This window comes from Bos grunniens, chromosome 26, assembly GCF_055505025.1.
Source record: "Bos grunniens cultivar Pamir isolate PY7600 chromosome 26, Bosgru_T2T1.0, whole genome shotgun sequence".
In the NCBI taxonomy this organism is placed as follows: domain Eukaryota; kingdom Metazoa; phylum Chordata; class Mammalia; order Artiodactyla; family Bovidae; genus Bos; species Bos grunniens.
The window spans coordinates 34461380-34489344 of NC_141190.1; the positions used below are offsets into that span (position 1 = coordinate 34461380).

The window sequence follows — 27965 nt, forward strand, 5'->3', positions numbered from 1 at the left end:
TGATGCAAAGAACTGACTCCTCAGAAAAGACGCTGATGCTGGGAAAGGTTGAAGACAGGAGAAGGGGACAACAGAGGATGAGATGGATGGCATCACTGACTCGATGAACAGGAGTTTGAGCAAGCTCTGGGAGTGGGTGATGGACAGGGAAGCCTGGCGTGCTGCAGTCCATGGGGTCCCAAAGAGTCAGACACAGCTGAGCGACTGAACTGAACTGACGCCAGCACCTGAAGGTGAAAGCATATGAAAGTGACTGAGGCTGGGCAGCTAATCCTTAAATGAAACCAATTCTAGGTTATGTGAAAGCTACTGCCAAGATTTGAGAGCCTTCCTAGGGAAGTTAGACCGCTTGCCTACAGGGTAGCTTGAACAATGTTCAGGCATAGAAAAAGGGTAAGCACTTATCTGGGTGGGACTTCTACCACTCTTATCCTGTGCAAATGGGCAGAAGTCTTGCCAAATCTGAATCTTCGTTTAATTCCAGCAAGCAAAAACCGTCCTACAACTCCTAACTGCACGATTGGAACCACAGGCTGCCCTCCAGTTCCTCTTATTTGGAAAAATAAAGCCAAAAGACAGCAGCCTTCAGGATCTTGTGTTTAATGAGTCAACTCTGCTTGAGTCGGACACAACTGAACTACTGACTGAACTGAACTGAGGAAATGGGATGGTCTGTGAGGTTGATTATAGGTCAGGCAGGGCCTACTTCGCCACCTCCAAGGGTGTACCCAGATTCCTCTGAAAATGCATTCAATGGATACTTATATTAGGGCATGCACATGTATGTGAAAACTAAAGATACAGAATTTGGAAGCATTCAGTTCAGTCAGTTATGTCTGACTCTGCAACCCCACGGACTGCAGCACACCAGGTTTCCCTGTCCATCACCAAGTCCCGGAGCTTGCTCAAACTCCTGTCCATCAAGTTGGTGATGCCATCCAACCATCTCACCCTCTGTCATCCCATTCTCCTTCTGCCTTCCATGTTTCCCAGCATCAGGGTCTTTCCCAAGGAGTCAGTTCTTTGCATCACGTGGCCAAAGAATTGGCACTTCAGCATCAGTCCTTCCAGTGAATATTCAGGACTGATTTCCTATAGGATTAACTGGTTTGATCTTGCAGTCCAAGGGACTCTCAAAAGTCTTCTCCAACACCACAGTTGAAAAGCATCTTCGGCGCTCAGCTTTCTTTATGGTCCAACTCTCACATCCATACTTGACTGCTGGAAAAACCATAACTTTGACTAGATGGACCTTTGTCAGCAAAGTAACGTCTCTGCTTTTTAATATGCTACCTAGGTTGGTCACTGCTTTTCTTCCAAGCAGCACGCATCTTTTAATTTCATGGCATTGACTTAGTGCTTCTGTGGTATTGGATGTAGATTGAATGACGAAATGTTACCCAAGCCTTTGCCTTTGTAGACATGCCATACTTACTTGTAGCCAGAAGGCATCACATTTTCTAAAAGCAAATCCAGATATATCTTCTGCATAATTGTTCTCACTGTCTTAAGGACTGGAGATACTTTCAACCTAAGAACAACAGTTGGTGCCTGCCCCAAACCTAAGGGTCTTCAGCTGTGAGATGGCTATATTTCTGTTCCTTATGCGCCCTGGCCACGCCTTTGTTTCCTGTTGCTGCCATGAGCTCCACAGTTTTTGCTCTTGCTTCATTTATTGCCTATGGACTACTTGAGAACCAAGCCTTTCATTTCCTCTGAGATGGTTTCCTTGCCATTTAATAGGCAGTTTTCTATTCTTTTATTTTTTAACAAGAGAGTTCTGGAAAAGATACAAGTTTTGTGGCTCTGTTAGGAATCCTCCTTCAGGATTTTTAAATATGTGCTTCACCTTGCTTCATCATTTGGGGGACGGCATGCAAAGAATTTGAATTGGGCTTCTGTAAGTTTGGGAACTACCATGCCCATCAACTTTTAATTTTGTAGTCCAGGAACCTTAACAGTCAAAAATGAAGCATCTTATCTCTATCAGAAAGCCAGTAGGGAAGAAAGCTGGACGGGGAATCCCATGCCTCCTCATCTCCAAAGGGACTCTGCACATTGCTGAGAGCTGAAGTCTGCCTTTATCTCTTCGTGGAATTCAAAGTTGTCATCATGCCTTGTGTGTTTACAACTGAGACATACCCTACAGGGAAGATCACAAATTAATTCACATTTTGATTTCTTGGGCTTCCCTGGTGGCTCAGCTGGTAAAGAATCCACCTGCAATGTGGGAGACCTGGGTTCGTTCCCTGGGTTGGGAAGATTCCCTTAGAAGGGAGAGGCTACCCACTCCAGTATTCTGGCCTGGAGAATTCCATGGACTGTATAGCCCACAGGGTCACAAAGAGTCAGACATGATTGAGCAACTTTCACTATGCCCCTGGGCACTGGGGCCACAGGATGAGTCTGCCAAGTCCTTGGAAACAAGGGGCTCGCAAGCTCTTTGGGATGAAGATCTTTCATGGTGACTATTTTTTAAATTTCCACAAAGCAGGGATTGCTGTGGATGACGAAAGTAGTTGCCCAGCTTCTGTCTGTGTTAAAAGCTTCTACCCCTGCTAGTCAACCACTCAGCACCCTCCACAGCTTGGGCCACTGGCTTTTCTGCCTCCTTCCCACACATACCTGGTGAAAAGGCACAGGTGATTAAACTTGGATTGAAGGCGTTTGAAGCAACTAATATTGTTACCCAAAGTGGGGGTCCAGCTGCTCTCCACTCTGAAGCCAAGAAAGAGGCAAAGTTGCTGGAAAAGAAATTTGCTTTGTTTTCAGTGCCGACAACCTGAGAGGAGGGCAGACTCCTGTCCAAAGGCTGATTCCCCTCCCCCACACTGACAATCAGTGGGCAAAAGCTTTTATAGGTAAAGGGAAGGGACTACATGAAGAAACGGCTCTGACAGTCATTTTGAAATTGGTCATGTGGTGGTTTGATCAGTGTCATCTTGATTTAAGTATAATTAGTCTTTAGTTCCAGGGTCAGTTTGTTTCCATTTCTTTGAGACCAGCTCTCAGAATTGACTGCAAGGAGATCCAACCAGTCCATTCTGAAGGAGATCAGCCCTGGGATTTCTTTGGAAGGAATGATGCTAAAGCTGAAACTCCAGTACTTTGGCCACCTCATGTGAAGAGTTGACTCATTGGAAAAGACTCTGATGCTGGGAAGGATTGGGGGCAGGAGGAAAAGGGGACGACAGAGGATGAGATGGCTGGGTGGCATCACTGACTGTATGGACGTGAGTCTCAGTGAACTCCAGGAGTTGGTGATGGACAGGGAGGCCTGCCGTGCTGTGATTCATGGGGTCGCAAAGAGTCGGACACGACTGAGCGACTGATCTGATCTGATCTGATATCATGGCTGCATGTCTTCATGTGGTTAACGTCTTCCACCTGGTTGGGATTTTAGTTTCTATAAGATAGTTCAGAGGATATGGCTCAGAATATTATCTATAGCCCTTGAAAAGGAACTAAAAATCCTTGATTATGCTTAATGACTATTATTACTTAATCTTATTTGACTGTTTACCTTTGTTTCTGCCTCTTCTCACTTCTCTGATGAAATTTATTCTTTGGCTGAAGTTTTCTTACAGACAAAAGACTGACTGAGGTCATAGTCCCCCAGGACCAAGGGTCCTGCTCTGTTTCAGTGTCTCCACCAGTATTTATAGTTTCAGCTTTTTTACTTCTTAATCATGGAATGAAAACCCCAGATATAAAGCTGTCAGGCTATCCAGAATTAAAATGTAGCTTCTCCAAAGTAAATTCGCTTAGGCAAAGGTGTGCTGGTAACTTGTTAACAACCAGTCAGAACAAGTAGGTGAGAGGGCCATGAAGTTCCCACTTTGGCCGGACTTAGTCTGCTCACCTCAAACCCCTGCTCTGTCTAGAGTGGCATGGGCTACTCACTACTTGTGGCTCTTGAATACTTATAATCTGGCTAGTGCAAAGGAGATCTGCTGTAAATGTAAGATACAGCAGAATTTCAAAGACTTGGCTTAAAATAGGACTTCCCTAGTGGCTCAGAAAGTAAAGAATCTGCCTGCAATGAGGGAGACCCAGATTCAATCCCTGGGTCGGGAAGATCTCCTGGAGGAGGGCTTGGCAACCCACTCCAGTATTCTTGCCTGGAGAATCCCATGGACAGAGGAGCCTGGTGGACTACAGTCCACAGGGTCGCAAAGAGTGGGACATGACTAAAGTGACTGAGCGTGCATGCACAGCTTAAAATATCTCACCTTGATTACCTGTGGAGATGTTTTGGATCTACTGGGTTATTAAGTTCACTTTAATACAGCTACTAGACCATTTATTGTTACCTGTGTGGCTCGCAGCCCATTTCTGTGGGACAGTGCCCATCTAGAGAAACCATGCCTCCCTCCCTGAAGATGAGTCCCCTTCACAGATGCTCATGCCTTAATTATGCTGTTCTGGTTGACTGTTTTTTCATCTGGGTGCCCAGTAAATATTATTGGGAGGAATAAATGAGTGAAAAAATGACCTTTCCACCTCTTTACCGAAATTTGCAACACCAACTTTACCCTGGGCCACTTTCACTGGAAGCTGTCAATACTGAAAAGGTTGTAAACCAACTGAGAACCACAGGGGGAAATATATTTAGAATTTTCTGAAGAAAGACAGTGTAAAAGCAAAATTGTTATTTGTCCATCAGATAAGAATAATGGGGGAGGAGCTTGGAAAAGAAGAAACAGGCCAGTCTTCCTGGTCGGCAACTTGATAATACATATCAAAAGCCTTAACTTGTATATATACCCTAGAGTGTGTGTATGTATGTATATACATATATATCTAAGAATTGTACATTATTCTTGCAGTTTCCTCCAGGGAGTTACTGGGCAAAAACACAAATATCTAAAGATTAAAAGTTGATAGTAAGTTAAGCACAGTAGAACATTATAAGTGGATAAAAGCCACAGAATGATGTCAAAAGGGACAAAGAAAAGCTGGCTATGATATACTATACACGGAATGCTGCTGCTATTTAGTCATGAAGTCATGTTGGACTCTTGCAACCTCAAGGACAGTAACCTGCCAGGTTCCTCTGTCCATTGGATTTCCCAGGCCAGGTTCCTCTGTTCATTGGATTTCCCAGGCAAGAAATGGGTTACCATTTCCTTTGCCAGGGGATCTTCCTGACCCAGGAATCGAACCCCAGTCTCTTACTTCTCCTGCATTGGTTGGCAGGTTCTTTACCACTGAGCCACCAGGGAAGCCCATGCATGGAATGAGCTAACAATAAAATTTTGAGTAGACTGATGCTGGAAGAAGAAACACCATGAAGTTAACAGGGATTATCTCTGGGTGGTGGAGTAGGTGTGGTTTGCTTAACCTAATTTTTTTTTTTTTTTTTGTAATGAGCACACGTTATGCAATGACACTTTTTTTTTAATGAAGTATGGAAACTATAGATTATGCAATAAGAGACTTTTTTGAGCCCTTACTATGCACAAGGTGTTGTGCCAGACTGAGCTATTTTTGCTTTATGGTATTTTTTAAAAAATCAAGGCACCTTCCAGATTTCAACGAGGATGCTGGCCAAAGGGCTCAATTATTACCGCTCAAAGGCAGTAACAGAACACACAGGTAAACAAAGGGCAACTGCCATGACAAATATTAACGATGCCAAAGTCAGCATTTTCGCAAGGGTCGAAGCAATAAATCCTGCGGAGTCCAAGGTGGATGGCACAGTGCTCCCTGCTGCACCGCTCGGGGGCTGGGAGACCAGAGCAGAAGTAAGTACCTTTGTCTCCCGACCATGACCAACGCGTTGCTTAAAAACGCGAGGGGCGGCTGCGGGCTGGCTTCCCAGCAAAGCGATGCAGCGCCCTCGGGAGAGCGGCGCTAGCCGGGTCGGCCGGCGCCGCGCTCCCCGCCTCCCCTCGGTGCAGAACACAGGTGTCCCACGTGGCTCCCGCCCGGGTGCGCCTCCCCGGGCTTGCAGCGCCCCCTGGCCCGAGCCGGGTCCCGCCGCGCGCTCCTCGCCGTGAGTTCAGCCGGCGTGGTCTCCGCGTCGCTGGAACCCCCTTCCTTCCCGGCGCTCGCACCGGAGGAGACGCCCCGCCCCCGGGCGCCCCTGCCCAGCGTGCAGAGACGGGGCGTCCGGCTTGGATGCGGCGTCGGCGCGGCGGGTTTGGTTCGGCATTGTCTGCGCTCCACCCGAGCACGCCGGCGGGGCCCGCACGCTTCTTCGGGAAGTCGGCGTCCCGGGCAGAAAGCACCTGGCGCGCCCCTCCTCGGGGTACCCCTCCTTCGGTCCCGGGGCGAGCCTGCGGGGGTCTTGGGAGCCACCGCGCTGCGGCCCCGGCAGCAGCCCCTCCGGTGGGTCCCCTGGGAACGCCAAGCAGAGCGGCTCGGACCGCAGGTAAAGGGGACGGGCGCTCGGTGATGAGTGGAGGAGGGAACCTCGTATTACACCTGGCCGTCTTAGCAGAGTCGTAGAACCCCTAACCCGGCTCACCTTTTGAATAAAGGCTTTGGGGACAAGCCGACCCCTTCTTCCCCGCCCCCCTCCTCCCCCCCCCCCCCCCCCGCCCATTTTACAGAACAGATGCAGCTGTTAAAGTCACTCCTGCATGCTTTTCCCAAGCAGCCCGGTGACCCCAGCGAGGTCTCTGCATGCAGAGCCTGAGGGGCCCGTGGCCCCGAGAGACTCGTCCTTGGCCTTTGGGAAGTCTAAGGGATTTATCCTCTATGGTGATTCACCTGCTTGGACATCCCCCTCCCCGTCAATCCCACTCTGGCCAGCTGGTCCAGCCCAGCTTCCTGCACTTCTCCAGGTCAGAGCCCAGCTCTGTGGCCACCTTCTGGGAGGGGAAAAGGGAGGGTCTTAGAATTGCACCTTAAAAGCTTGCCAGGGGGCATGGATTTAAAAATTTGGTGGACACTCAGGCAGAAGAGAGGAAAGGAGCGCACCTTGCTTCCCTTTCACTGTGGAATCAGTGGCTGTCCTGCTGAGAAGGGCCTTTCCATGGGGACACTATGAAGCGTGTTTAGTATCTTGGAATTAAATAAAACGTGTACAATTTTCAATTTAGGCGGTCCTTTAAAAACAACCCCTCTAGAACCTAAGTGTTTTATAAATTGAAGTCTAAAAATTCAAGGTCTATTTTGCTTTCTCAGTGACATTATATTAAGAAATGTGCAGTTATTGAGAGGAGTCAGAAAAGAGAAGGAAAGCGAAGACTCAGCGCTGCAGCTGGCAAAGGCCGTGAGAGTTAATTTGTAAATGCTGCTGGCTTTCAGTAGCTTGTAGCCATTCTTTTCCTTAGATTGATGAGATACAAAGCTTTACTGGCTTGTTCTTTGCGTGGGATACGGCCCTTACTCTTCTTTGTAGACATCCAGCTCAGAGCCATCTCTTGATGTATTAAGAATTTCCCAGTGTGGATCCCCAAGCAAATCCCGGAGGTCCACGGGGATTCCATCCTTCCTTCATCATACCCGTCTCTTTGAAAACCATCAATGACATTTTTCTTTAAATCTGGCTTTTTGGTCCACCACCCAGAGCTTAGAGTAGCTGTTTCCCTTCCCCCTCACTAGGCTCAGGCTCTTGAAATGAATTATAGTCAGATGCCCCTGTTTTTACAGATGAGGAGACGGAGACCTAGGAAGGGTGGAAGACTGCCCGAGGGAGAACGGGACTGCCTGCCGGGAACCCTGGCTCCTGGTTCTGTGATGAGCACAGTCATTAACTGGCAAGTGATGACACTAAGGATAAACCGCTGGTGCAAATGTAAAAGCCCCTTGTTAAGAATGTGCCCACCAGGTGCGCATCTTATGGAGTTTTTTCCACCGCATCCCTAACACCTGGGAGAGTGCTGAGTGCAGGGCAGATGCTTAATAGTTGCTATTGAATAAGTTAAATTTCATGTCATTGTAACAGTGGAAGGGTCAACACTGTGAGTGTGTTAGAACAATGATTCCCACACTGAGCAGTAAGAAAATAAAAAACAGTTTTAATTGAGAGGACTGTAACAAAATTGCTAATTTTTAATTTTATCCCACAAGGATATTTTTTAAAAATGCAATAAGCCCCTCACATCATCAACAAAGCTATTGGAGTTCTCTTGGCCCTGCATAAGAGTGGGTCTAGGCCATGCAAGACACCCCTGCTTCAGTATCCCAAGCCATCAACCCAAAATAGCTGAACACACTCAAAGGCCCTTCTTTTAGTTCACTCTTTCATCTTCTAAACAGCTCCAGCAGCTTATTCTTCCACCGCAGAACCACCTGCTGGGTTTCCCTGATTGTGAGCCTGCAATTCCTCACTTCCCTTCCTGATCCTGGGTCCCTTCTCTTAACTAGTTTTCCTGATCTCCACTTGGGCACCTCTGCCCTTACCCAGAGGACTTCGGCACTGTTGGCTCTTGGGATCCTGGCAATAACCTTTCCAGGTAAATAGGGTGCGTAATGTCACCCCCATTTTTGAAAGGAGAAAATCGAGTGACTGAAAGAATGGACTTGGGAGATTGGTGCTCAGGTCTCCTGACGTCAGATTGGTGCCCTTTGCACACCAACTGTGTGCTGCACGCTGCTTGTCACGTCTGGGCTGCCTGCATCCGAAAAACTGGGCCTGACGCCAAACTTGTGATTTACCAGCTCTTTGACCTTGGGCCCCAACTTCTCCAAGACCATTTGCACAAGTGTGAAAGTGGAATTGATCATGTCTACCCTATAGGGCATATGAATGTAGTTATATGATGTTAATATGTGAAATGCAGTGATAATCTTTTAACGTCATAGGTTCAAAAAGTCTTTTACCATTATGGGGGACATTCATACTGTTTCACTGGATCTTTAAAACACTGTCAGTTATGAAACAGATGAATGAGGTGGGAACTTGGTGTTTGCAGGGTTACCCACCTGGTTAGAAGCAGAGCTAGTTTGGAATTCCATCTTTGGAGTTCCAGTCCTGTGGATGCACTTTCCAGAATCCTATGACAGTGGATTTGGTGGCTCAGGTGGTAAAGAATCTGCCTGCAATTCAGGAGACCCATTCGATCCCTGGGTCAGGACGATTCCCTGAAGAAAGGAATGGCTGCCCGCTCCAGTATTCTTGTCTGGAGAATTCCATGGACAGAGAGCCTGGCAGGCTACAGTCTGTGGGATCTCAAAGAGTTGGGCATAACTGAGTGACTAATACACATACTGACAGTTTCAATAAAGGATTTTCAAATACGATCATAACAAGCATCAGAATCTCTTGTCAGGTACAGGGTGTGGGCAGCCTGTGGTTTACACCCAATCTGCCTCTTCTCCCTAGCCATCCAGGGGCCCAAAGGGCACAGTTTGTCCCTTGAGGCTGATTTCTGGTTGCCAGACTGTTGGGTTCTGAAAATTTGTGATTTTGTTAGAGAAAGCATAGCGTGCCCCAGAACAACTTGTAAAATGCCCTTCATGCCTTATCGGACTAGAAACGTGTCAACCACTTCCCCTGATTGCCTGGGTCTGAGCCAAGCATTTTGCCAAGTGAACAAGGAAGATGTTTGTTACAGCGAAAGACCACAGGCTTCCTGGCTGACTTACCTCCAATGTGAAAGTCTTTCTCTTCTGGTGTGGACTGTTTTTGTAAAAGGATTCAGATTTCCATTCTACTGATGGAGAGGAGGCTGCCAAGGGCTAATCTAATATTTGGGGTTGGAATTGCATTTTGTAAGGAGGTGGAAGCGCTCTCCTTTTTCACCCTGCCCTCGTTTCATTTCCGATCATAGAGGAGAAGGTGGGCATTGTCCTGCAAAACTGCCTTTAGCTATTGCTGTTCGGTCTGGCCCTTCTTTTTCAAAAGTAGCCTTGTTTGGCCTTTGCTTTCTTCCTGTCTCTTGGGAAATGCAATCTCCAGGCAGCACAGAGTGTTATGTTTTGTGGTGCCCTGCAGCAAACCTCACACATCAGAATTTGAAAATAACAATCAGATGAAAAGGCTAGGGAGTCGGGGAGGGATCCAGGTCCATGTGTGAGAACCCCAGAAGCCGGGAATGACGATGTGTGGGATTAGCATGAGTAATGGAATAGAAAGGAGCAAATGTGATGAGCCAGGTGTTTCGTAATGGAAGAGGCTTGACAAGGTATACCTGGAGATGGAAGTTCTGTTTCTGCCCCTGGGTTGCAGACCACTCCCATCTGCCTAGCACAAGACTGCAGAAAGTTCTCTAAATCTTCTCAAGTTATGTGCTCGGGTGTGGGAGTTGCTGGCAGCTGATGGAAGACTGCCAACAGGTGAGATTCAGGGTGGCAGATTTTTAATTAGGCTCTGTTCCTCTGTCCTGATCCCCCACAAACAGGAAGGTGACAGATGGAACAGAACACAGGGAGGCCAGAAGGAGTAGGATCCACTTATTAACTGTCTCACCTGGGGCAGAACTGTCTCAACTGTCTCACCTTGGCTTCTCTCTGTCTCAGCTTTCCCATCTGTCAAATGGGGGCTTGCTGTGAGCATTAGGAGAGAGAAGATACGTAAGTATAGAGTCTGGTGTGTGTTAATCTCTGTCATGTCCAACTCTTTGTGACCCCATGGATTGTAGCCCACTAAGTTCCTCTGTCCATGGAATTCTCTAGGCAAGAATACTGGAATGGTTAGCCATTCCCTTCTCCAGGGGATTGTCCCGAACCAGGGATTGAACACGGGTTTCCTGCATTGCAGGCAGATTCTTTACTGTCTGAGTCACCAGGGAAGCCCATGGAGCCTGGTACTGGGTGCTTTAGTGAGTAAATTATGCTCACTAGATGGGAGCAGCTGGTTTTTTTTTTGTTTGTTTGTTTGTTTTTTACTGTGGAATTCATCCTTTCAAGTCTTAGATGTAGGGTTGTATTTAGAATGTTGAATTAGTGTTGAAAGAAAGTTTTGCTGTGTGAGGAAGGGGGATTGAGCTGAATATTTGAGATGATTGGGTGGGACTAGATAGTGTAGAGTACTATTAATTCTGTATCATCATTGAAACAACGTTAGGTTCATTTATCTTGGTATAAAAAAGGATACCGTGAGTGCAGTGAGCACAGGAAGAATACTTCATCAGGAAGTATCCCTCCAGCCCACCTGCCTGAAGCGTTATGATGCTGATTTCCAGCAAGCATGTGTCTCACCTACTACATGCCAGGCATATTCAGAGACTGAGACACAGCCCCTAGTCCCTGAGCCATTTGCCACGCGGCAGGCAGGTTCAGTGTGGGCTGTGTGACAGTGGGGATTGCGGTGGAGGTGGGGGCATGGGGGTCGGTGAGGGGAGGTGCTGCTGAGGTCTCAGGGTCAGCACCGCCTGAGCCTGGCGCTCACAAGGAGGCACTTGATTTCCAGATTGCCACCCTCAATTCTGTTTTAATGAGCAGAACCTTAAGAGGCTCTGGAAAAACATTCACCTGGGCAAGCAGAGGCACATGGTGGAGCCAGATGGATCTGCCTGGGTTTGTCCCCTAGTACAGGGAGGGGCCCCGTGTTCACAAACACCTGCTCTGCAGCAGGAAACTTCTGTGCTCGCTTTTGCCTTGTCCTCACGGGAGGCTGCTAGAATCCTAGTTTTGTAAAAAAAAAAAAAAAATTAATAGGCCTGAGCCTCAGAGTCCTGCGTGTGCCCAAGGTCAGAAGCTGTGATCCCAGAAAATCTTGAGCCTCAGGACTGGATGGCACAGGGATGCCCTTTCCTTCTCCTCCAAGCTGGCCCTTGTCCCCAGGCCTCGCCCCTGCCTGGCTCCCAGGTGGAAGGTATGGACTTGTCCCATGGCTGTTGTGTGGAGTAAGAGGAAAGAGAACAGGAGGCGTGGCCCCCACCGGCCAGCATTCTCTCCAGCCCCCTCTCTCCCTCTGACCATGCCTGGGAAACTCCTGCCCTCCTCCCTCCTGTAATACCTTATCTCTGGTCCTTACTTAGATGAGGTGAGGCTGGGAAGCCTCTCAGTTACTTGAAGCACAGAGATGCTCAGCTGGGTAGGTGATTCCATTTAGTTTGCTTCGGGAAAGTTTTGAAATCCAGAGAGCTGAATAAACAGTGGAGTAAGGTCTGACCATTATAGGTCCATGGTGGAGAGGAGATCAAAAGGGGATTTTCTTTTTTTTTTTTTAACCAGAAGACATCTTAGCAGCCTCTGGTCCACCCTCCTCATTTTCAGGTGAGGAACTGTGGCTGCTCTCAGGGTCGCACAGCGTCAGATGAGAAGTGGGACCCCTGGATCCAGGGTGCACACCCTCTGTCATCGTGGGGCAGAGGTAGCTCCCGAGTCACGATGTGCCAGCTCAGTGTGCATGGAGTTCAGGGGGATGGCCCATGGACCTTGAGCTGACCTCGGCTCTAGGAGTTGCATGGTTAGAAGAAAGCCCGTTGGATGGGGACCCGGAGACTCAGGACTCCTCCCCTTCTGAGCCTCAGGGACGCCTTCCCATTCACTTCTGGGGTGTGTATGCTTATTCACTGTGTGTCCTCCTTAGTCTGATACCACAACGTGCCCCCTGAGGGTAGGAGTGCAGGCCCAGGGCATGGGGGGCATGGTCAGCACTGTCCAAGAAAGCACCAGCCTCCCCACCGCCCCGCTTCCCGCCCCAGTTATTCATATTTCCTTCAGTTCCAGTGAGGTCTTCACGCACACGAGCTGGGTCATTTTGAACTTTTATGCAAGTCACAAGAATCTGCATTTCCTGGGTGACTTTGATGTTCAAGGCAGCCCTTGCTCTCAGCCTGGTTGGCAAATCCTCTGAATTCAGAATCCAGCTGTGTTTTGTTCCTGCGTCGGCCAGGTATGTTTTCAGTGCCCGGACAGAGGTGGTTGGGGTGCATCAGAAAAGTAACACAATTCATTTTAGTGCAGATTAAGTTAGAGGCACGTGGCTGAGTCACCGAAGATGACCAGGAGACCCCTGCCAGGTGTTCTGGAGAAGTGGTGTCCCTAATGGAGGAGGGGAGGGGCGGTCCCAAGGGCCAAGATCCATGAATGGAATCTTGGGCCCTCTGCCTTGCTATCCATGTTTGTGTATGTATATATATGTATTTGGCTTTGATGGATCTTTGTTGCTTTGTGTGGGCTTTCTCTGGTTGCAGTGAGCAGGGGCTATTCTTCACTGCTGCGGCTCCTCTTGTTTTGGAGACAGGCTCGAGGGTGCGTGGGGTTCAGTAGTTGCACACGGGCTCAGTAGTTGTGGCTTAGTTACCCCGAAGCATGTGGAATCTTCATGGACCAGGGATGGAATCCTTGACCCCTGCATTGGCAGGCAGATTCTTAACCACTGGACCACCGGGGAAGTCCCTATCCATGTTCTTAGGTTGCAGGAGCATGGCCCTCATTGAGAATGTTAAAGGAAATTTCGAGAGCGTCAGGTTGAAGTGAGTTTTCTTTGTCCATGGAATTCTCCAGGCAAGAATACTGGAGTGGGTTGCCATTCCTTTCTCCAGGGGATCTTCTTGACCCAGGGATTGAGCCCGGGTCTTCTGCACTACAGGCAGATTCTTTACCGACTGAGCTACCAGGGAAGGGGAAGATGTTAAGGCTGTCCTTTAAAATCAAAGTCATTGCAGTAAAGACTTCCATGGCTTTTTGGGATCTGAGTCTTCTCCAGACTACAGTAGTTATCATGTGAGCAGCAGCCTCTAGGGTCATATCTGTGACCCGGGAAAGGCTGAGCCTTTGTCGTCTTGTTTGGGGGTATGACTTGGGGGAGCTCACAGAACTGATTGCTGATCTTTTTTTTTTTTCCTTGTCCTGACCCTCTAGTCATATCAACATGCCCTCCTTCCTGTTGCTGGAAGCCATCTGCATTGTCCTGTTTGCTGGAGGTGAGTGTTCTCGGTGTGGGGAGAGGTGGGTGAAGTGTTGAGGGGTTTGATGCGCCTCACATCTGGTGGATTTTGACTTCTAAAGGTCTCTTGAGTGCATCCATGTTTCTCCACTCCTGGCCACCTGCCTAGTCTAAGCCCCATCGTCTGGTGCTTGGACAACTGCAGTAGCCTCCTGACTCGTCTCCCTGGAGACGAGTGAATCCCTGGATTCACCTGGTCCCCCTCCATCCTGTTCTTCACACATTTCAAAATGCAAATCTGGTCATATCTGGACCCCTCTCCATTCCCATTGCCTACCGGAAACTTCTAAGTGATATTCCACTGCTCTTAAGAGGGCCTGCCTGATCTGACCTTGTGCCACGTGGTATCCCCTCTGGAGCCCCCTCCCTCCTCCTCTTTGTTGCAGCCCACACTCCTTCCAGGCTGGCCCAGCACCCTTGCTCCCTCCCACCCTGGGGTTCTCAATTATGGTGGCCCATCTGCCTATATCACTGACTCACCCAGCACCTCTACCCTGGTAAACTCCTACTCATCCTCCAGAACCCAGCTCAGTTTCTCCTGGATCCCCAGGTCAGATCCCCCTACTAAAACCTCGTGTCCCATTGAGTCTCTCTGTTGTGTTGCACTTAATACAGATAGTTCATTCCTGTGTGAATTTAAAAAATGAGTGCTTATCTTCTCCACTGGACATAGGCTGTGTAGTCTTGGCACCTAGCACTGGACTTGGCACCTAATCTATGCTCAAGAAGTAGATTAGTGATTGGATAATGGAGCAAATCAGTTTTCTATTTACTTCCCACGTTGGCCCTCCCACATTCTAGACTCTTTGAAATACAAGATGGTAGAAAGGAATAGGTGTGTTTTGTGGGTTGGCTGATGAGTAAGAATGAGCGGGCTGGGTGGCTGGCTGCCTGAGGCTAGCCCAGGGTCCTCGTGCAGTCTCGGAGGCTCTCTTGCAGTTCCTCCCGGATCTGTGTTTCTGTGAGTAGGTGTATCCTCGCTATTCGTTGGCTGCTGTCACTGTCTACTTGTTTTCTGGAACCTCAGGGAGATAGAGGCTGGAAGAAGGACGTGGTTGCCCAGTCCGCCTGTCCTCTCTCTTGAAGCCATGTGTGTGATCAATGTCGCACAGTAGCTTCATGACCGACAGACTGGGATGACATAAGACATGTTTGGGGACATGCGGTCCCTGGGGGCCCAGGCAGAGTAAAGCTTCTGTTTTAACTCACTGTGGAAGCTCACCCTTCATAGAGCACTGGATCTGACACCCCTTGGTTGTACCAGTGAGACAGGGAAGGCTCAGAGAGGCTAAGTGATTTGCCTGGGACTGCACAGCTTTCAGGAGCAGGACTGGGATGAAAACCCAAAGCCGAGTCTCCCCACCCTGTCCAGGCAGGCGGTCCTCAGAGGTGAAGGCTGACTTGGTTGGGAGAGGAAGCCGCAGTCACATGCTCACTGACTCTCTGTTCCTGGGGGAACGTCTGCAGAGTCCTGAGGTAGTTTCACAGGGGGACCTTGGGATGTCACTGGGTACCCGCTCCCTGGAAGGAGGTCTCACCTGAAGCCTGGCACCTCCCAGGACACCTGAGTACATGATACAGTTATATAAGCTGAGTCACGTCCGTAGTGAGTGGTCCCTGGGCACGGAGCTCCTCCTCCCATCTCCCATCCAGGGGTGATGGCTAGTCAGTCTCCAGCTGGAGAATGTGCCAGTAAAACATGTTAAAAGACCTTAGGGATTCCTCAGGGACCTCCCTGGTGGCCCAGACAGTAAAGAATCTGCCTGTGACTCGGGAGACCCTGGTTCAGTGCCTTGGTTGGGAAGATTCCCTGGGGAAGGGAATGGCAACTCAGTCCAGTATTCTTGCCATGGACAGAGGAGGCTGATGGGCTAGTCTGTGGGGTCATAAAGAGTCGGACATGATTGAGCTACTGACACGTTAAGGATTCCTCGACTCCTGGACTTTTTGTCAGTGATTCATGGGCTTATTCAGGAAAGCTTGGTGCTTTGCTGCTTTGACTTCAGGGTCAAAGGAGGTGCGAATTTTTTATTCATTTGGCCAAATTGTGTGCAGAAAGCTGGGCTGGGCTCTGTGGAGACAGGTGAAGGCATTTCTGCCCCATGAATGAACTCCAGCGGGTACTGCCAATTAGAGGCGCCCCTCTCCCTGGAACCTGACCTCATCTTTTGGTGTCCTCTTCCTCGTCACCGTCCTGGCAGCGGCAAATCCCCCTGAGCCCAACTTCCCTGTGTTATGTGATTCCTACCACACCCCCACCTCCATCCCAGCCTGACGCCATCTCCTTACCTCTTTCCCCAGCAGCCTCCCGCCACCTCATATTCCTTCCTCTGCCCCTGGCCTGGCCTGGCCTGTTCCTAGCTTCTGCACACCCTCACTTGGTGCCTTCTGTGCTTATCCACAGGACATGGACTTTATAAGCATCTGCATGTCTGCTTTGTCTGACAGTGACCATGCATGTTTGGCTTTTCAAATAACCCCTCCAAGTGGCACCTCATTGTCTTCAGGACTTTCATAGTGGTTGGCTTGCTGTTCAGCACCTGGCATGCTACCTGCCCTCAGAGTTTATTTTGTAAAATTGTTATTGACTGCTCATATGCCATTACTACAATTTTATTGGGTATCACATAGAAGAAAAAGGTGTATCCACAAACTTCCTGCCCCAAACTTTTTAGCCCTTGTTCATGTTAATTGCACTGAATGATTGTATCAGTGTTACTCTGAGTCCTGTCTCTATGGGTATTTGTCATCGCCATCATTCTGAAACAAATAATGTTGAAGGAGATGTCTTGGTGGCACATTTTCCCTTCCCTAAAATTGTTTTTCCTTTGGATCGATTCCCAGGTGTGATGCTATGTAGCCTAACCCCTTTTATGACTCCTAATTCATTTGGCTAAATTGTTCTCCAAAAAGATTGTGCCAATTTACTGTGCCACCATTGGAAAAGGTTTTCCTGACATAATCTTTCCAGTTACATTTACATTTAAACTTTGATCATCTAAATTTCACATTTAAAAGGGTACCCCGTGGTTTGAGTTAAAGCACTTTGTCGCCTATTTGAAAATTTTCCCTTGTGCTTTTCTAGGAATTCTCTTCCTTCTGTGAATTGTCTGTTCATGTTCAAGGTTAATTTTTATGGCAAGATGCTGCACCCCAGAGGGGCACCCAGTTCTTATGCCTAACCAGGGGCAAAACTCATTAGAATCAAGGCTCTCTATAGCCTCTGGGTAGATAATTTTACTCTTCACAATACCCAAATTTAAATGCAAAGGTACCTGGTAAATTTGGAGTAGTTTATTTGGAGGGCACTATTTATGTTATCCATCTGGTAATTTTTAAGATACAGTATCATTAAGCTCTTCCACCTTCCTGTTTTCTCTATTGTCGCCTGTTCATTCTGGTCACGTAACGTGGAGTCCAGGACTCCTCCCCTTTCTGCCTTGTAATGTGTGCTTCTGTTTCCTCTCCTAGTGCCTCCTTCCCTCCCTCTTCAGGAAGTCCATGTGAGCAAGGAGATTATTGGGAAGATTTCAGTCGCCAGCAAAAGTAAGCCCATGTTTTTCTCGACCCTCCAAACTCTCCCACTTCGGCCTCTGTGTGATGGACCCAAGGGAAATCTTTTGGCTTCAGACATTTTCTTTCCCAGCCCTGTCTTCTTTCACACTGTGGCCAGAGTCATTTTCCCTGAACAGAGGCCTGACGAAGTTCCTCTCCTGGGTGAAAAACCTGGGAAGATCCCTGTTGCTGAATTTCTTGGCCCTTGCTTCAAGGTTCTCCTGTTGTATGATCACCGCCTACCCAGCCAGCCTCATCGGCTGCTGTATTTCTTCCTCTTTCTCTCTGCTTGGCATCCCTCCACGTGCTCAAGCCCTGCCCTCCCGCTTGCAGGGACTCTCTGGTCACCTTCCCTCCCTCTCTGGTGAAATCCCCCTTGCTTGTTGCTACTGGGTGACACCTTCTCACTGGTTCTTCTCTGACTTCCACTCTCATTTTCATGGTGAGGTGACAAGGTGTGGACTCTGACACCCTGGGTTGGACTTCCTGGCTCCACCACTTCCTGGTGCTTTGACCTCAGGAAAGTTCCCTGAATTGCCCTGTACCCTGCTCTCTTTATCTTGCCAATGGGAATACAAATTGTAAATCTATTTAGGGGTGGTGGTGAGGGGGCTAGGAAGCTGATAGCTAAAAGGTACAGAGTTTCCTTTTGAGGAGATGAAAGATGTTCTAAAATTGACTATGATGGTAGAATATCTCTTTGAATATACCCAAAGCCGTTGATGAGATTGTTGGATGCCATCTTCGACTCAATGGACTTGAGTTTGAGCAAACTCTGGGAGATAGTGGACAGGGAAGCCTGGCATGCTGCAGTCCATGGGGTCACAAAGAGTCAGACACAATTGAGCAACTGAGCAACACAAAAAAACCACTGAGTGTATACTTCAAACATTGACTTATATGTGAATGACATCTCAAGATAACTGTGAAAAAATTAAAAAATTATAATCTATCTCAAGGTGGTTATGAGAATTAAATAAATTAGTGCATTTAAAGTGTTTAAAGCAAAGTACCCGGCCTATAGGAAAGATTTGTTCAGTGCTTGTGATTACTTTGGCTCTTGGGTAATGCATCCTTATGTACCAGGGTGCCTGACTGTGTCCCAGGCTAGATTGTGAACCCTGAGGGCAGGATCCAGGGCTCTTGGGTATCCCTCCATGGCTCCAGTAGCCCCTCCTCTCAGATGGCTTAGTTAGTGTTGTTGAATTAGACTCTCATTATCACACAGACTTTCATCAGTGTTGTGCCCATGGTAGGTCCATGCTCCCCGCTGCAGGGGAGCATTGCCTGTGGCCCAGAATCATCTCCAGTGTTATTTCCCCCACTGTACTAAGAGGAGCTTGACCCACTGCAAGATTGTTTCCGCCTCCACTCTGCTCTGGGAGGAAGATCTTCTCAGGACCAGACCACAGGGAAGCTGGCTGTCTCTCATGTTGCCCCACTCTCCCCTAGTGATGTGGTGCTCGGCCGCAGTGGACGTCCTGTTTCTGATGGATGGCTCTCATAGTGTCGGGAAAGGGAGCTTTGAAAGGTCCAAGCACTTCGCCATCACAGTCTGTGATGCTCTGGACATCAACCCTAGGAAGGTGAGTTTAAGTCCCATTGTCTTTGTATTAGGGTGTCTGGCTGCAAGTGACAGAAAGCCCATTTTAAGTGGAAGAGGGCATTTATTGGCTTGTGGAACCAGGAAGATCAAGGGGATGAATCCTGGTTCCTGGCACAATGGAATCCCAGGCCTCAATTGCTCTTTTTCTCCTCCTCTCCATTTTGCTTTCCTCATTTGGGTTCCCCCTGAGGCAGGTTCTCCTTACTCAGCAGAGTTGCTCTACACAGTCCTTCAAGCTATTTATCCCCAGAAAAAGAAAGTGGACCTCTTTCCCTGTAGAGCTGGCAGAAGTCCTCAGGAGGGCTCTGATTGGGCAGATGTAGGTCACATGACAATCCCTTTACCAATCACAGAAGTCAGAGGGAAGAGCGTGTCTGGCCATTCCTGAGTCACGTGCTTATGCTCCTTTTTGGGGTGGGGATGAACAGTGGGACTTCCTGCTAGAAAGAGAGGTTGTGCTCGCAGAACTGCGGGAAAGGAAAGCATGCTGCAGACAAAAACTACAACTATTTCTGAAGACTAGGAGAAGGCAATGGCATCCCACTCCAGTACTCTTGCCTGGAGAATCCCATGGATGGAGGAGCCTGGTAGGCTGCAGTCATGGGGTTGTGAAGAGTTGGACACGACTGAGCGACTTCCCTTTCACTTTTCACTTTCATGCATTGGAGAAGGAAATGGCAACCCACTCCAGTGTTCTTGCCTGGAGAATCCCAGGGACAGGGGAGCCTGGCGGGCTGCCGTCTATGGGGTCGCACTTGGACACGACTGAAACAACTTAGCAGCAGCAGGGTCTTAATACAAATCAGCTCCTACCCTCTGTGTTCGCTTGAAGGGAGCAGCTCCTGCCTGGTGAATCCAGCCAGTATCTTCATTTCTTGTTCTTCCTGGTTCCAGATAGCAAGTCTTAAATGTCAGCAGACTGTGCTAGCTGTGGCTTTTGTTGCTAAAAAATGGCATTTGGGAATAAGTCAACAGAAAAATGGACAATAAACACAGACAGTTCCCAGGAAATGAAACACAGATGGCCCTCTGACATAGGAAAAGATGCCCAACCTCAATCAATGAAATAGCAAATCTCTGACTGATACACTATTTTCTATTTAACTGGATTACCAAAAATCTAAAGTTTGGTTTCATGCTTCATTGGCAAGCCTGTAGGAAACTGGTGTTCTCTTGCTGATGGGAATGTGCAGCCTCATTATGGAAGAATGTCCAACAGTGTCCATCCAAATGACAAAGGCTGGGACCCTTTGGCTCAGTAATTTATCCTATAGATACTCCTACAGGTGCAAAATAATTCACACTCAAAGTTATTCATTGCAGTGTTGTTTGTAATTGTAAAAGATTTCAGGCAACCCAAAAGGCCTGCTCACAGGGATAAATCCTTTATGGTGTCTTCATATAATGAATCACAGGGCAACTGTCAAAAGTGAATAAGAAAAGTCTTTGATGTGGAAAACACCAACACAAATAGAATATAAAAGTAAGGCGCAGATGGTACATATATGTTACTCTTTATGAAAAACGGAGATGAAAAGAGCCTGTATTTGTATTTGTTTATATGTGCATGAAGAAACTCTGGGGGCGTTTGTAAGAGGCAAAGAGCAGTGGTTTCCCATTGAGGGAGGGAGTGGGAACTGTGCAGATGGGGCACAAGTCCAGGGGGAGGCCCATCGATATAAATGTCTTTATACTTTTGAACCATGTGAACTGACTCAAAAATCAAGTAAAAATTTAAGAAGGGCATTTTGGTTTGGAAAGCTGTAATTACGTGAATGAGAGACTAGTCACATACAGGTGGAGGAAGGAAGTGGTTTTTCAAGATGATATTCCTGGGTTAATCCTAGAAAAACCTCTAGGACTTAGGAGCAAAAGGGGCTTTTAATGAGAGCCAGATTTCTTCCAGAAATGACATGTCATTTGTGAGGAGTGAGCACATTATCTTGGGCTTCAGGCCATCTTGCATGGTTGTAGCTGACATCATTCTGTCTAGATACCGATAGCCGGAAGTTCCAACTATAAAGTCAACCCACTGTGGACTCTCAGAGGGTCAAGGCCAAAGGCTGCTGAATCTCTGCCCTCCTCCCCAAGGGACCCTGCTTTTTAAAGGAAGTGATTCCTTGGGGGAGTTTTGCTAGTTTTTTTATGGAGGAAGAGCCATAAAGATCAAACACTGTTGACCTTGAAATGGATGTAGTATGTCCTGAAATGGGTGGTCTGGAGATCCCAGTAGATGACAAGTTGGAAGAGAAGAACTTCACGGATTATTAGAGAATGTTTTATAGATGAAGATTCAGACTCAGAGAGGCTAAGTGACTGCTTAGGGTCACACAGCACTCTTAGAGCTCTCAGCATGGAAGAACTGGGGGCTGCTGAGTCTCAGCCCAGGACTTCACATTCTGCTCTTACAGTCACATAGGCCGTGGACAGCTGGTGACATGTGGGGTGTGTGTGTGTCTCTTTACATAGAAGCGGTGGGTGCTGATGGAATCAGCATCCTCAAAGAGAGCGTAAGGAAACTGTGACCAAAAAAAACAGTATGGGCAGTACTGCTGGGAGTGACTCTCCCAACCCACAGGTGCCCAGAATTCAGGGAAGGCATCTGGTCCCATCACTTCATGGCAAATAGATGGGGAAACAGTGGAAACAGTGTCAGACTTTACTTTTTGGGGCTCCAAAATCACTGCAGATGGTGATTGCAGCCATGAAATTAAAAGACGCTTACTCCTTGGAAGGAAAGTTATGACCAACCTAGATAGCATATTCAAAAGCAGAGACATTACTTTGCCAACAAAGGTCCATCTAGTCAAGGCTATGGTTTTTCCATTGGTCATGTATGGATGTGAGAGTTGGACTGTGAAGAAAGCTGAGCGCCGAAGAATTGATGCTTTTGAACTGTGGTGTTGGAGAAGACTCTTGAGAGTCCCTTGGACTGCAAGGAGATCCAACCAGTCCATTCTGAAGGAAATCAGCCCTGGGATTTCTTTGGAAGGAATGATGCCAAAGCTGAAACTCCAGTACTTTGGCCACCTCATGCGAAGAGTTGACTCATTGGAAAAGACTCTGATGCTGGGAGGGATTGGAGGCAGGAGGAGAAGGGGACAACAGAGGATGAGATGGCTGGATGGCATCACCGACTCAATGGATGTGAGCTTGAGTGAACTCCGGGAGTTGGTGATGACAGGGAGGCTGGCGTGCTGCAATTCATGGGGTCGCAGAGTCGGACATGACTGAGTGACTGAACTGAACTGAATGTTGCCAAACCACATTTAGAATATGGCATTTTTAAGGTGGTAGAGAAGTCGCTAAGTAGTGTCGCTCTTTGCGACCCCATTTATTGAAGCCCGCCAGGCGCCTCTGTCCATGGGATTTCCCAGGCAAGAATCCTGGAGTGGGTTGCTATTTCCTCCTCTAGGGGATCTTTCCTACCCAGGGATCAAACCCACATTTCTTGTATTGCAGGCAGATTCTTTACTACTGAGCCACCAGGGAAGACCTAATTTTTTTTTTTTTTAAGGTTAGATATTGGCGAACTAGACAGTGCCCACAAGGAGACAGGATAGCAAGAGGCCTGGACACTTTCACATGAGTTAACCTGACTGTTACTTTCACTGGAAGGAGGGTGCCACGTGCCTCTGTTTTATTAACAGGACAGAGTCTGGGTATTGAGGGAGCTGTATTTGGGTTTGATATGAGAAGACTTTCTCATAGCCAAGACTTGTTGAGCTAAGGAGTTGGTGTCTTTTTCGCAAGCAAATGAGCACCTCCACCTCCAAGCTGCTCAGACTTGCTGGAATTGCTAGTTGAAGAAAGATTTTTGCATTAGGGTGATTTCAGATGCTTCAGTCTGACCTGTGGCTTCAGGTTTGTTATGTTTGCAGCTGCGTTTTAGGTGTCATCGTCTTGTTATTGGGCTTCCCATGTGGCACTAGTGGTAAAGAACTCGCCTGCCAGTGCAGGAGACTTAAGAGACACAGGTTTGGTCCTGGGGTAGGAAGATCCCCTGGAGGAGAGCATGGCAGCCCACTCCAGTATTCTTGCCTGGAGAATCCCACGGACAGAGGAACCTGGTGGGCTAGAGTCCATGGGGCCACAATCGGATACTACTGAAGTGACTTAGCACAGCATGGCATGTCTTGTTATCTCCATGTACTGAATACAAGGAATTTGACTTGCACTTTATTTTACTTTCTGGGAAGAATTTTCAAGTAGCTATCAATTAAAGCTTTTTATGGAGGCTCTGTTTTGAGGTGGATTTAAGGTGTTTGAAGTCTCCTCTCAACACTTAGGCTGAGAAGTTCACTTCCTGGCTCTAATATAACGACTGCAGCAGTGATTACAGTGTGGTGAGAAATCGGGGCGGGCTTGCTTCTGAGCATACAGTAAACTGAAGATAAAAGGTAGCTATTTTGCTCCCAAACCGCCAATTAAATTAAATGCCTTGACTACTGACTCAAGCTGTTTCTATCTTGTTTTGAAGTTGGTTCCTTCCTGTTTAAGTAAATACACCCAGCTGTTGGTCTCAAGGGAGTCTTTTCTTTTTTTTAACCAATTCATTCACATGGTTCAAAACAAAGACATTGAATGAAAAGTATCCCTCCCAGTCCTGTATTTTCTATTTGCCCAGTCCTCCCTACCCCCACCCTGCTGTCTTAAACATCCTTACAGAATTGCTTCATGCAGATAGAAGCACTGTGAATATATATTCTAATTTTTGCCATTTTCACACAAAGGGTAGCATGCTTACACAGTTTTATCTCTCACTTCTTTCTCCTCACATTATCTTGGAAGTCTTTCCTATCTAGGTAGATAGGTAATATAGGTATTAATATAGGCATATATCATTTTTATGTGTTTCCCAGATGGCTCTGTGGTAAGGAATCCACCTGCTAATGCAGGAGATGTGGGTTTGATCCCTGGGTAGGAAAGATCCCCTGGAGGAGGAAATGGCAACCCACTCCAGTATTCTTGCCTGGGAAACCCCATGGACAGAGGAGCCTGGCGGACTACAGTCCATAAGAGTTGCAAAGAGTTGGCCACAAGTGAGTGAGCATGCACGAGCATGCATTTTTATAGCTGGTTAATGTTCCATCGCAAGAATTTACCAAGGTTTAGTTAACCAGTATTTGTGTGTTAGTTGCTCAGTTATGTCTGTATTTCCTCTTCTGTGATCTCGGTTCATATTCTTGGCCTATTTTTCTGTCAGATTGTTGATCTTTCACATATCAGCTCCTAGACACTCTTTATATATTGGTGAAAGTAACTTTTTGTCTCTGACATAAGTAGCAAATAACTTTTCATTTGTCTTCATTTTTTGGTTGCATTATGACATTTTTTTGCCCTGTAGACGTTTTCTTCATAGAGTCAGATTTCTCATTTTTTTTCCTTTACAACTTATGGACTGCAACTCATAGTGATGTCTTTGTTACTTTGCAATTACAGAGGAATTCTCCCAAGTTTTCTTCTAGAACTTTTATGGTTACACTTTTGACACTTAACTTGTGAATCCATTTGCAAGCTTTCCTCTATTCTTTTGCAGATGGCTGTCCCGTTGTCCCAATATATCTTACTGATGGCACCATCTTTTCCCGTTGGTTTGAGATGCCCTAACGGTTTATCACATGCTAAATGCGAGAGAAAAAGGGTCGCTTCTCAGAAACTCCTTCCTGAGGTTCTCTACTACTCTGCTTTCCTGTGTCCATCCCACATGCCCACCCAAGACTTGTCTAACCCTAACCCAAGACTTGTATTTCTTCCTGCTTAAGATGCCCAGCAGCTCCTCCTCAGAACTTCCGGTGGGAAGAAAGTTGATGGGCTGTGCTCCCTGCAAGCAGATGCAGCTGGCCAAGTGCTTTGATCGCCTCCCAAGCACCAGGCCTGATAAAGGGTCAGCAGTGAAGGAATTCACATAGCAAGAAAAAGTCAGCATCATTGTTTAAATATGAATCATTTGGCCCATCTGCAGTCTTGGCCAGAATTCACTGTGAGATGAGTAACTGAAAATGTAGTTTCTCCAGGACTTGAGAGAGCCAGCGACTAGGTGCAGGGGTTACGCCCTCAAGAGGAAACTTACGTGTTTAAACCCTTCTCTGCTTGACACACTAATCGTAAGAGTCCAGAGAATGACTTTACTCAGTTTCCCTTCTCCTATTTTGCAAGGCGTTGGATTTTCTCCCGTGGCCTTCTGAATGAGGATGCAGAATCAGGAATCGCCGATGGCTCTCGCTTCCTCTGCTACAGAGGAACTTCAGCTCCAGTAGTGCTTGTCTCACATTAGGGAGTTGCTTGGCCCCCAGTCTTACTCTGGCTTGGAGATCTGACCTTCCCCTAGTTTAGCAGGAGGCAGCTTGGAAGGATGGGTGTGTGGTGGCTGTGATTAGTGATGGGCCACCAGTTGATGGTGGCTGTGATTAACTTCTGGTTGGGCGTTTTGCTGGAAGCCTGTGCTGGCTGCTGAGGAGACAGTCTATATATAGGCTTGATGAAGATCACAGGCACCAAGTCCAATGGCCATGTTCTTTTCTTTCTAGCCCTGGGCCAGGTCTGTATCCTCTAGTTTCTCCGGCAGTAATTATGGGTATGAATAGCGCCTCTGTGGAGTAAATGAAATGTGTTGAGAAGGCTTAAAAGAGTGCCTACACCTGGACTTAGTGTGAGCAGAGACCGTGAAGTGCTCACAACTCCACCCAGAGAGCTGTCAAAATGAGGGTCGAATTCGTGGTGGTCCGTGCAGAGCACAGGCTCGTTTGACTGTTTCCTTCCAAATTCTCCTCCCCGTCTTTGGAACTTCCTTTCGGGGAGATCACAGAAATACCAGCACTGGTATTTGCAAGTGGGCAGGAGGCAGGGTCGTTAACCTTTCTCGTCCCTTCTCTCAGGGATGTTTGTGACTTGACCCCGCTCTCAGCCCCTGGGCCCTCTGTCTCCCACTGCAGGTCAGGGTGGGAGCCGTCCAGTTCAGTTCCGTCCCTCGTCTGGAATTCCCCTTGGATGCGTTTTCAACCCAACAGGGAGTGAAGGGAAAAATCAAGAGGATGGTTTTCAAGTAAGTACAATCAGATACTGCTGCAATTAGAGCAATGCTAGCTGCTCTCAGAATTGCCTTTGAAGAGTTGCATCTGCTCTTGACCCCACAGAGGGAGAGAGGGCTGTGGTCCGGCTTCCAGAAGCCCAGGGGTGCACGACGGGTAATAAGAATTCCCTGCTCAAAGCTGCCCCTTATTACATACTGTCTAAGGTGGGAACTTAAATGCAAGAAAAAAAAAATGCAAGAAAAAAAAAAAAACTTAAATGTAAGAAAAAAAAAAAAAAGGGAAGTATTTGCTTCTGTTGTGTGTGGTTGTCAGCTGGGGAAAGGTCTAGTGAGGGTGGGGACAGATTAAGAGCTGGTGGTGGGAAGAATCCTGGGTCCTTCTCCTGGTTCTCTCCTTGGTGAGACAGGATGACTCACCACACTTCTAGGAGCCTCATTTTTGTGACCTAAAAAGAGCTAGCACTCCTCTGTTACTGAAAGCACTTTAAGAATGATGACCCGCTCTTTATGTGCTCATACATATTCTATGAATATATATATGTGGTGGGTCACAGGCTTCCCAGATGGTGCCAGTGGTAAAGAACCTGCCTATCAATGCAGGAGACATGAGAGATGAAAGTTCGATCCCTGGGTTGGGAAGATACCCTAGAGGAAAGCATGGAAACCCACTCCAGTATTCGATCCCTGGACAATGCCCTGGACAGAGGAGCCTGGTGGACTGCAGTCCATAGGGTTGCAAAGAGTTGGACATGACTGAAGTGACTTAGCACACATGCACACGAGGTGGGTCATGATTTTAGCCACATTACAAGTCAGCTGATGTGTGTATATGTACATACATATATGTATATATTTTATGTATATTTTTATGTATACATAAATATGTATATTTTATGTATGTGGATTATACATATATGGCTATATGGATATAAACGTGTGTTATACACACCCACATACATATGCATACACATATTCAATGTTCTTCATAAGCCCTCACAGAAGAATGCCTTTATTGGCCACTTGCTACTTTGATCTCTGAATCTTCTTTGGTCTCTGCTGCCCTCGCCCTAGTGTCTACTGAAATCTTGTTCAAGTCCATAGTCCCAGCCAGGTACACCTGTCACCTCCACTTGCAAAGGCCCTGAGCTCTGAGGTCCGTTCATCAGTCTCAGGCCTGTAAGTCCCCAGTGTTCTCAATAAGCCAGGATCCCCACACTGGGAACAGAAAGACCTCTGGGGATCCTACAGGTCCCAGAGACCTCCAGTGACTCTTATAAATTTATTTTATATTGGACTATAGTTGATTTGCAATGTCATGTTAGTTTCAGGTATACAGCAAAGTGATTCAATTATACATATATCTATTCTTTTTCAGATTCTCTTCTCATTTAAGTTATTATAGAATACTGAGCAGAGTTCCCTCTGCTATACAGTAGGTCTTTGTTGATTATATATTTTAAATACTTTGTTATTATATATTTTAAATTTCTTCAGAGAAATGCCCCTTTAGGTCTTCTGCCCATTTTTTATATTGGATTTTTTTTTCTTTGCGCTGCATGAGCTTTTTATAAATTTTGGTAATTAACGCCTTGTTTGTTGCATTGTTTGCAAATATTTGCTCCCATTCTATGAGTTGTCTTTTCGTTTTCTTTGTGGTTTCCTTTGCTATGGAAAAGCTTTAGAGTTTAATTAGGTCCCATTTGTTTATATTTGTTTTATGTGGGTCAAAAAAGATATTGCTGCTATTTATACCAAAGAGTGTTCTGCCTATGTTTTCCTCTTAAGAGTTTTATAGTATTCAGTGTTACATTTAGGTCTTTTTGACCATTTTGAGTTTATTTTTGTGTACAGTGTTAGAGAATGTTCTAATTTCATGTAGCTTTCATGAAATTTTCATGTAGCTTCATGTACATGTAATTTCTTTTACATGTAGCTGTCCAGTTTTCTCAGCACCATTTATTGAAAAGACTGTCTCTTCT

At 47.0% G+C, this 27965-nt stretch overlaps 1 protein-coding gene across 24 annotated transcripts in view; it reads left to right on the plus strand.

Annotated features, from left to right (window-relative positions):
* Positions 1-5458: 5458 nt before the first annotated feature.
* The window catches only part of VWA2 (von Willebrand factor A domain containing 2), a 52636-nt gene continuing 30129 nt past the window's right edge, over positions 5459-27965 (plus strand). For 4 of the 24 annotated variants that reach the window (XR_015155355.1, XM_086377758.1, XM_086377772.1 and 1 more), the window contains exons 1-9: positions 6237-6376; positions 8320-8408; positions 12073-12114; positions 12565-12736; positions 13708-13769; positions 17264-17338; positions 18800-18933; positions 25889-25998; positions 26090-26140. Coding sequence is in view for 23 of the 24 variants with exons in the window: in XM_086377758.1 (XP_086233884.1) it covers positions 12612-12736; positions 13708-13769; positions 17264-17338; positions 18800-18933; positions 25889-25998; positions 26090-26140 (557 nt within the window). In the remaining variant the exon portion in view is untranslated. Of the gene's footprint in view, positions 5748-6236; positions 6377-6596; positions 6792-7602; positions 7781-8319; positions 8409-10413; positions 10468-11624; positions 11711-12072; positions 12115-12564; positions 12737-13707; positions 13770-17263; positions 17339-18799; positions 18934-25888; positions 25999-26089; positions 26141-27965 lie in introns of those variants that run through there. The other 20 variants (XM_086377773.1, XM_086377781.1, XM_086377766.1 and 17 more) reach the window with 19 other exon arrangements.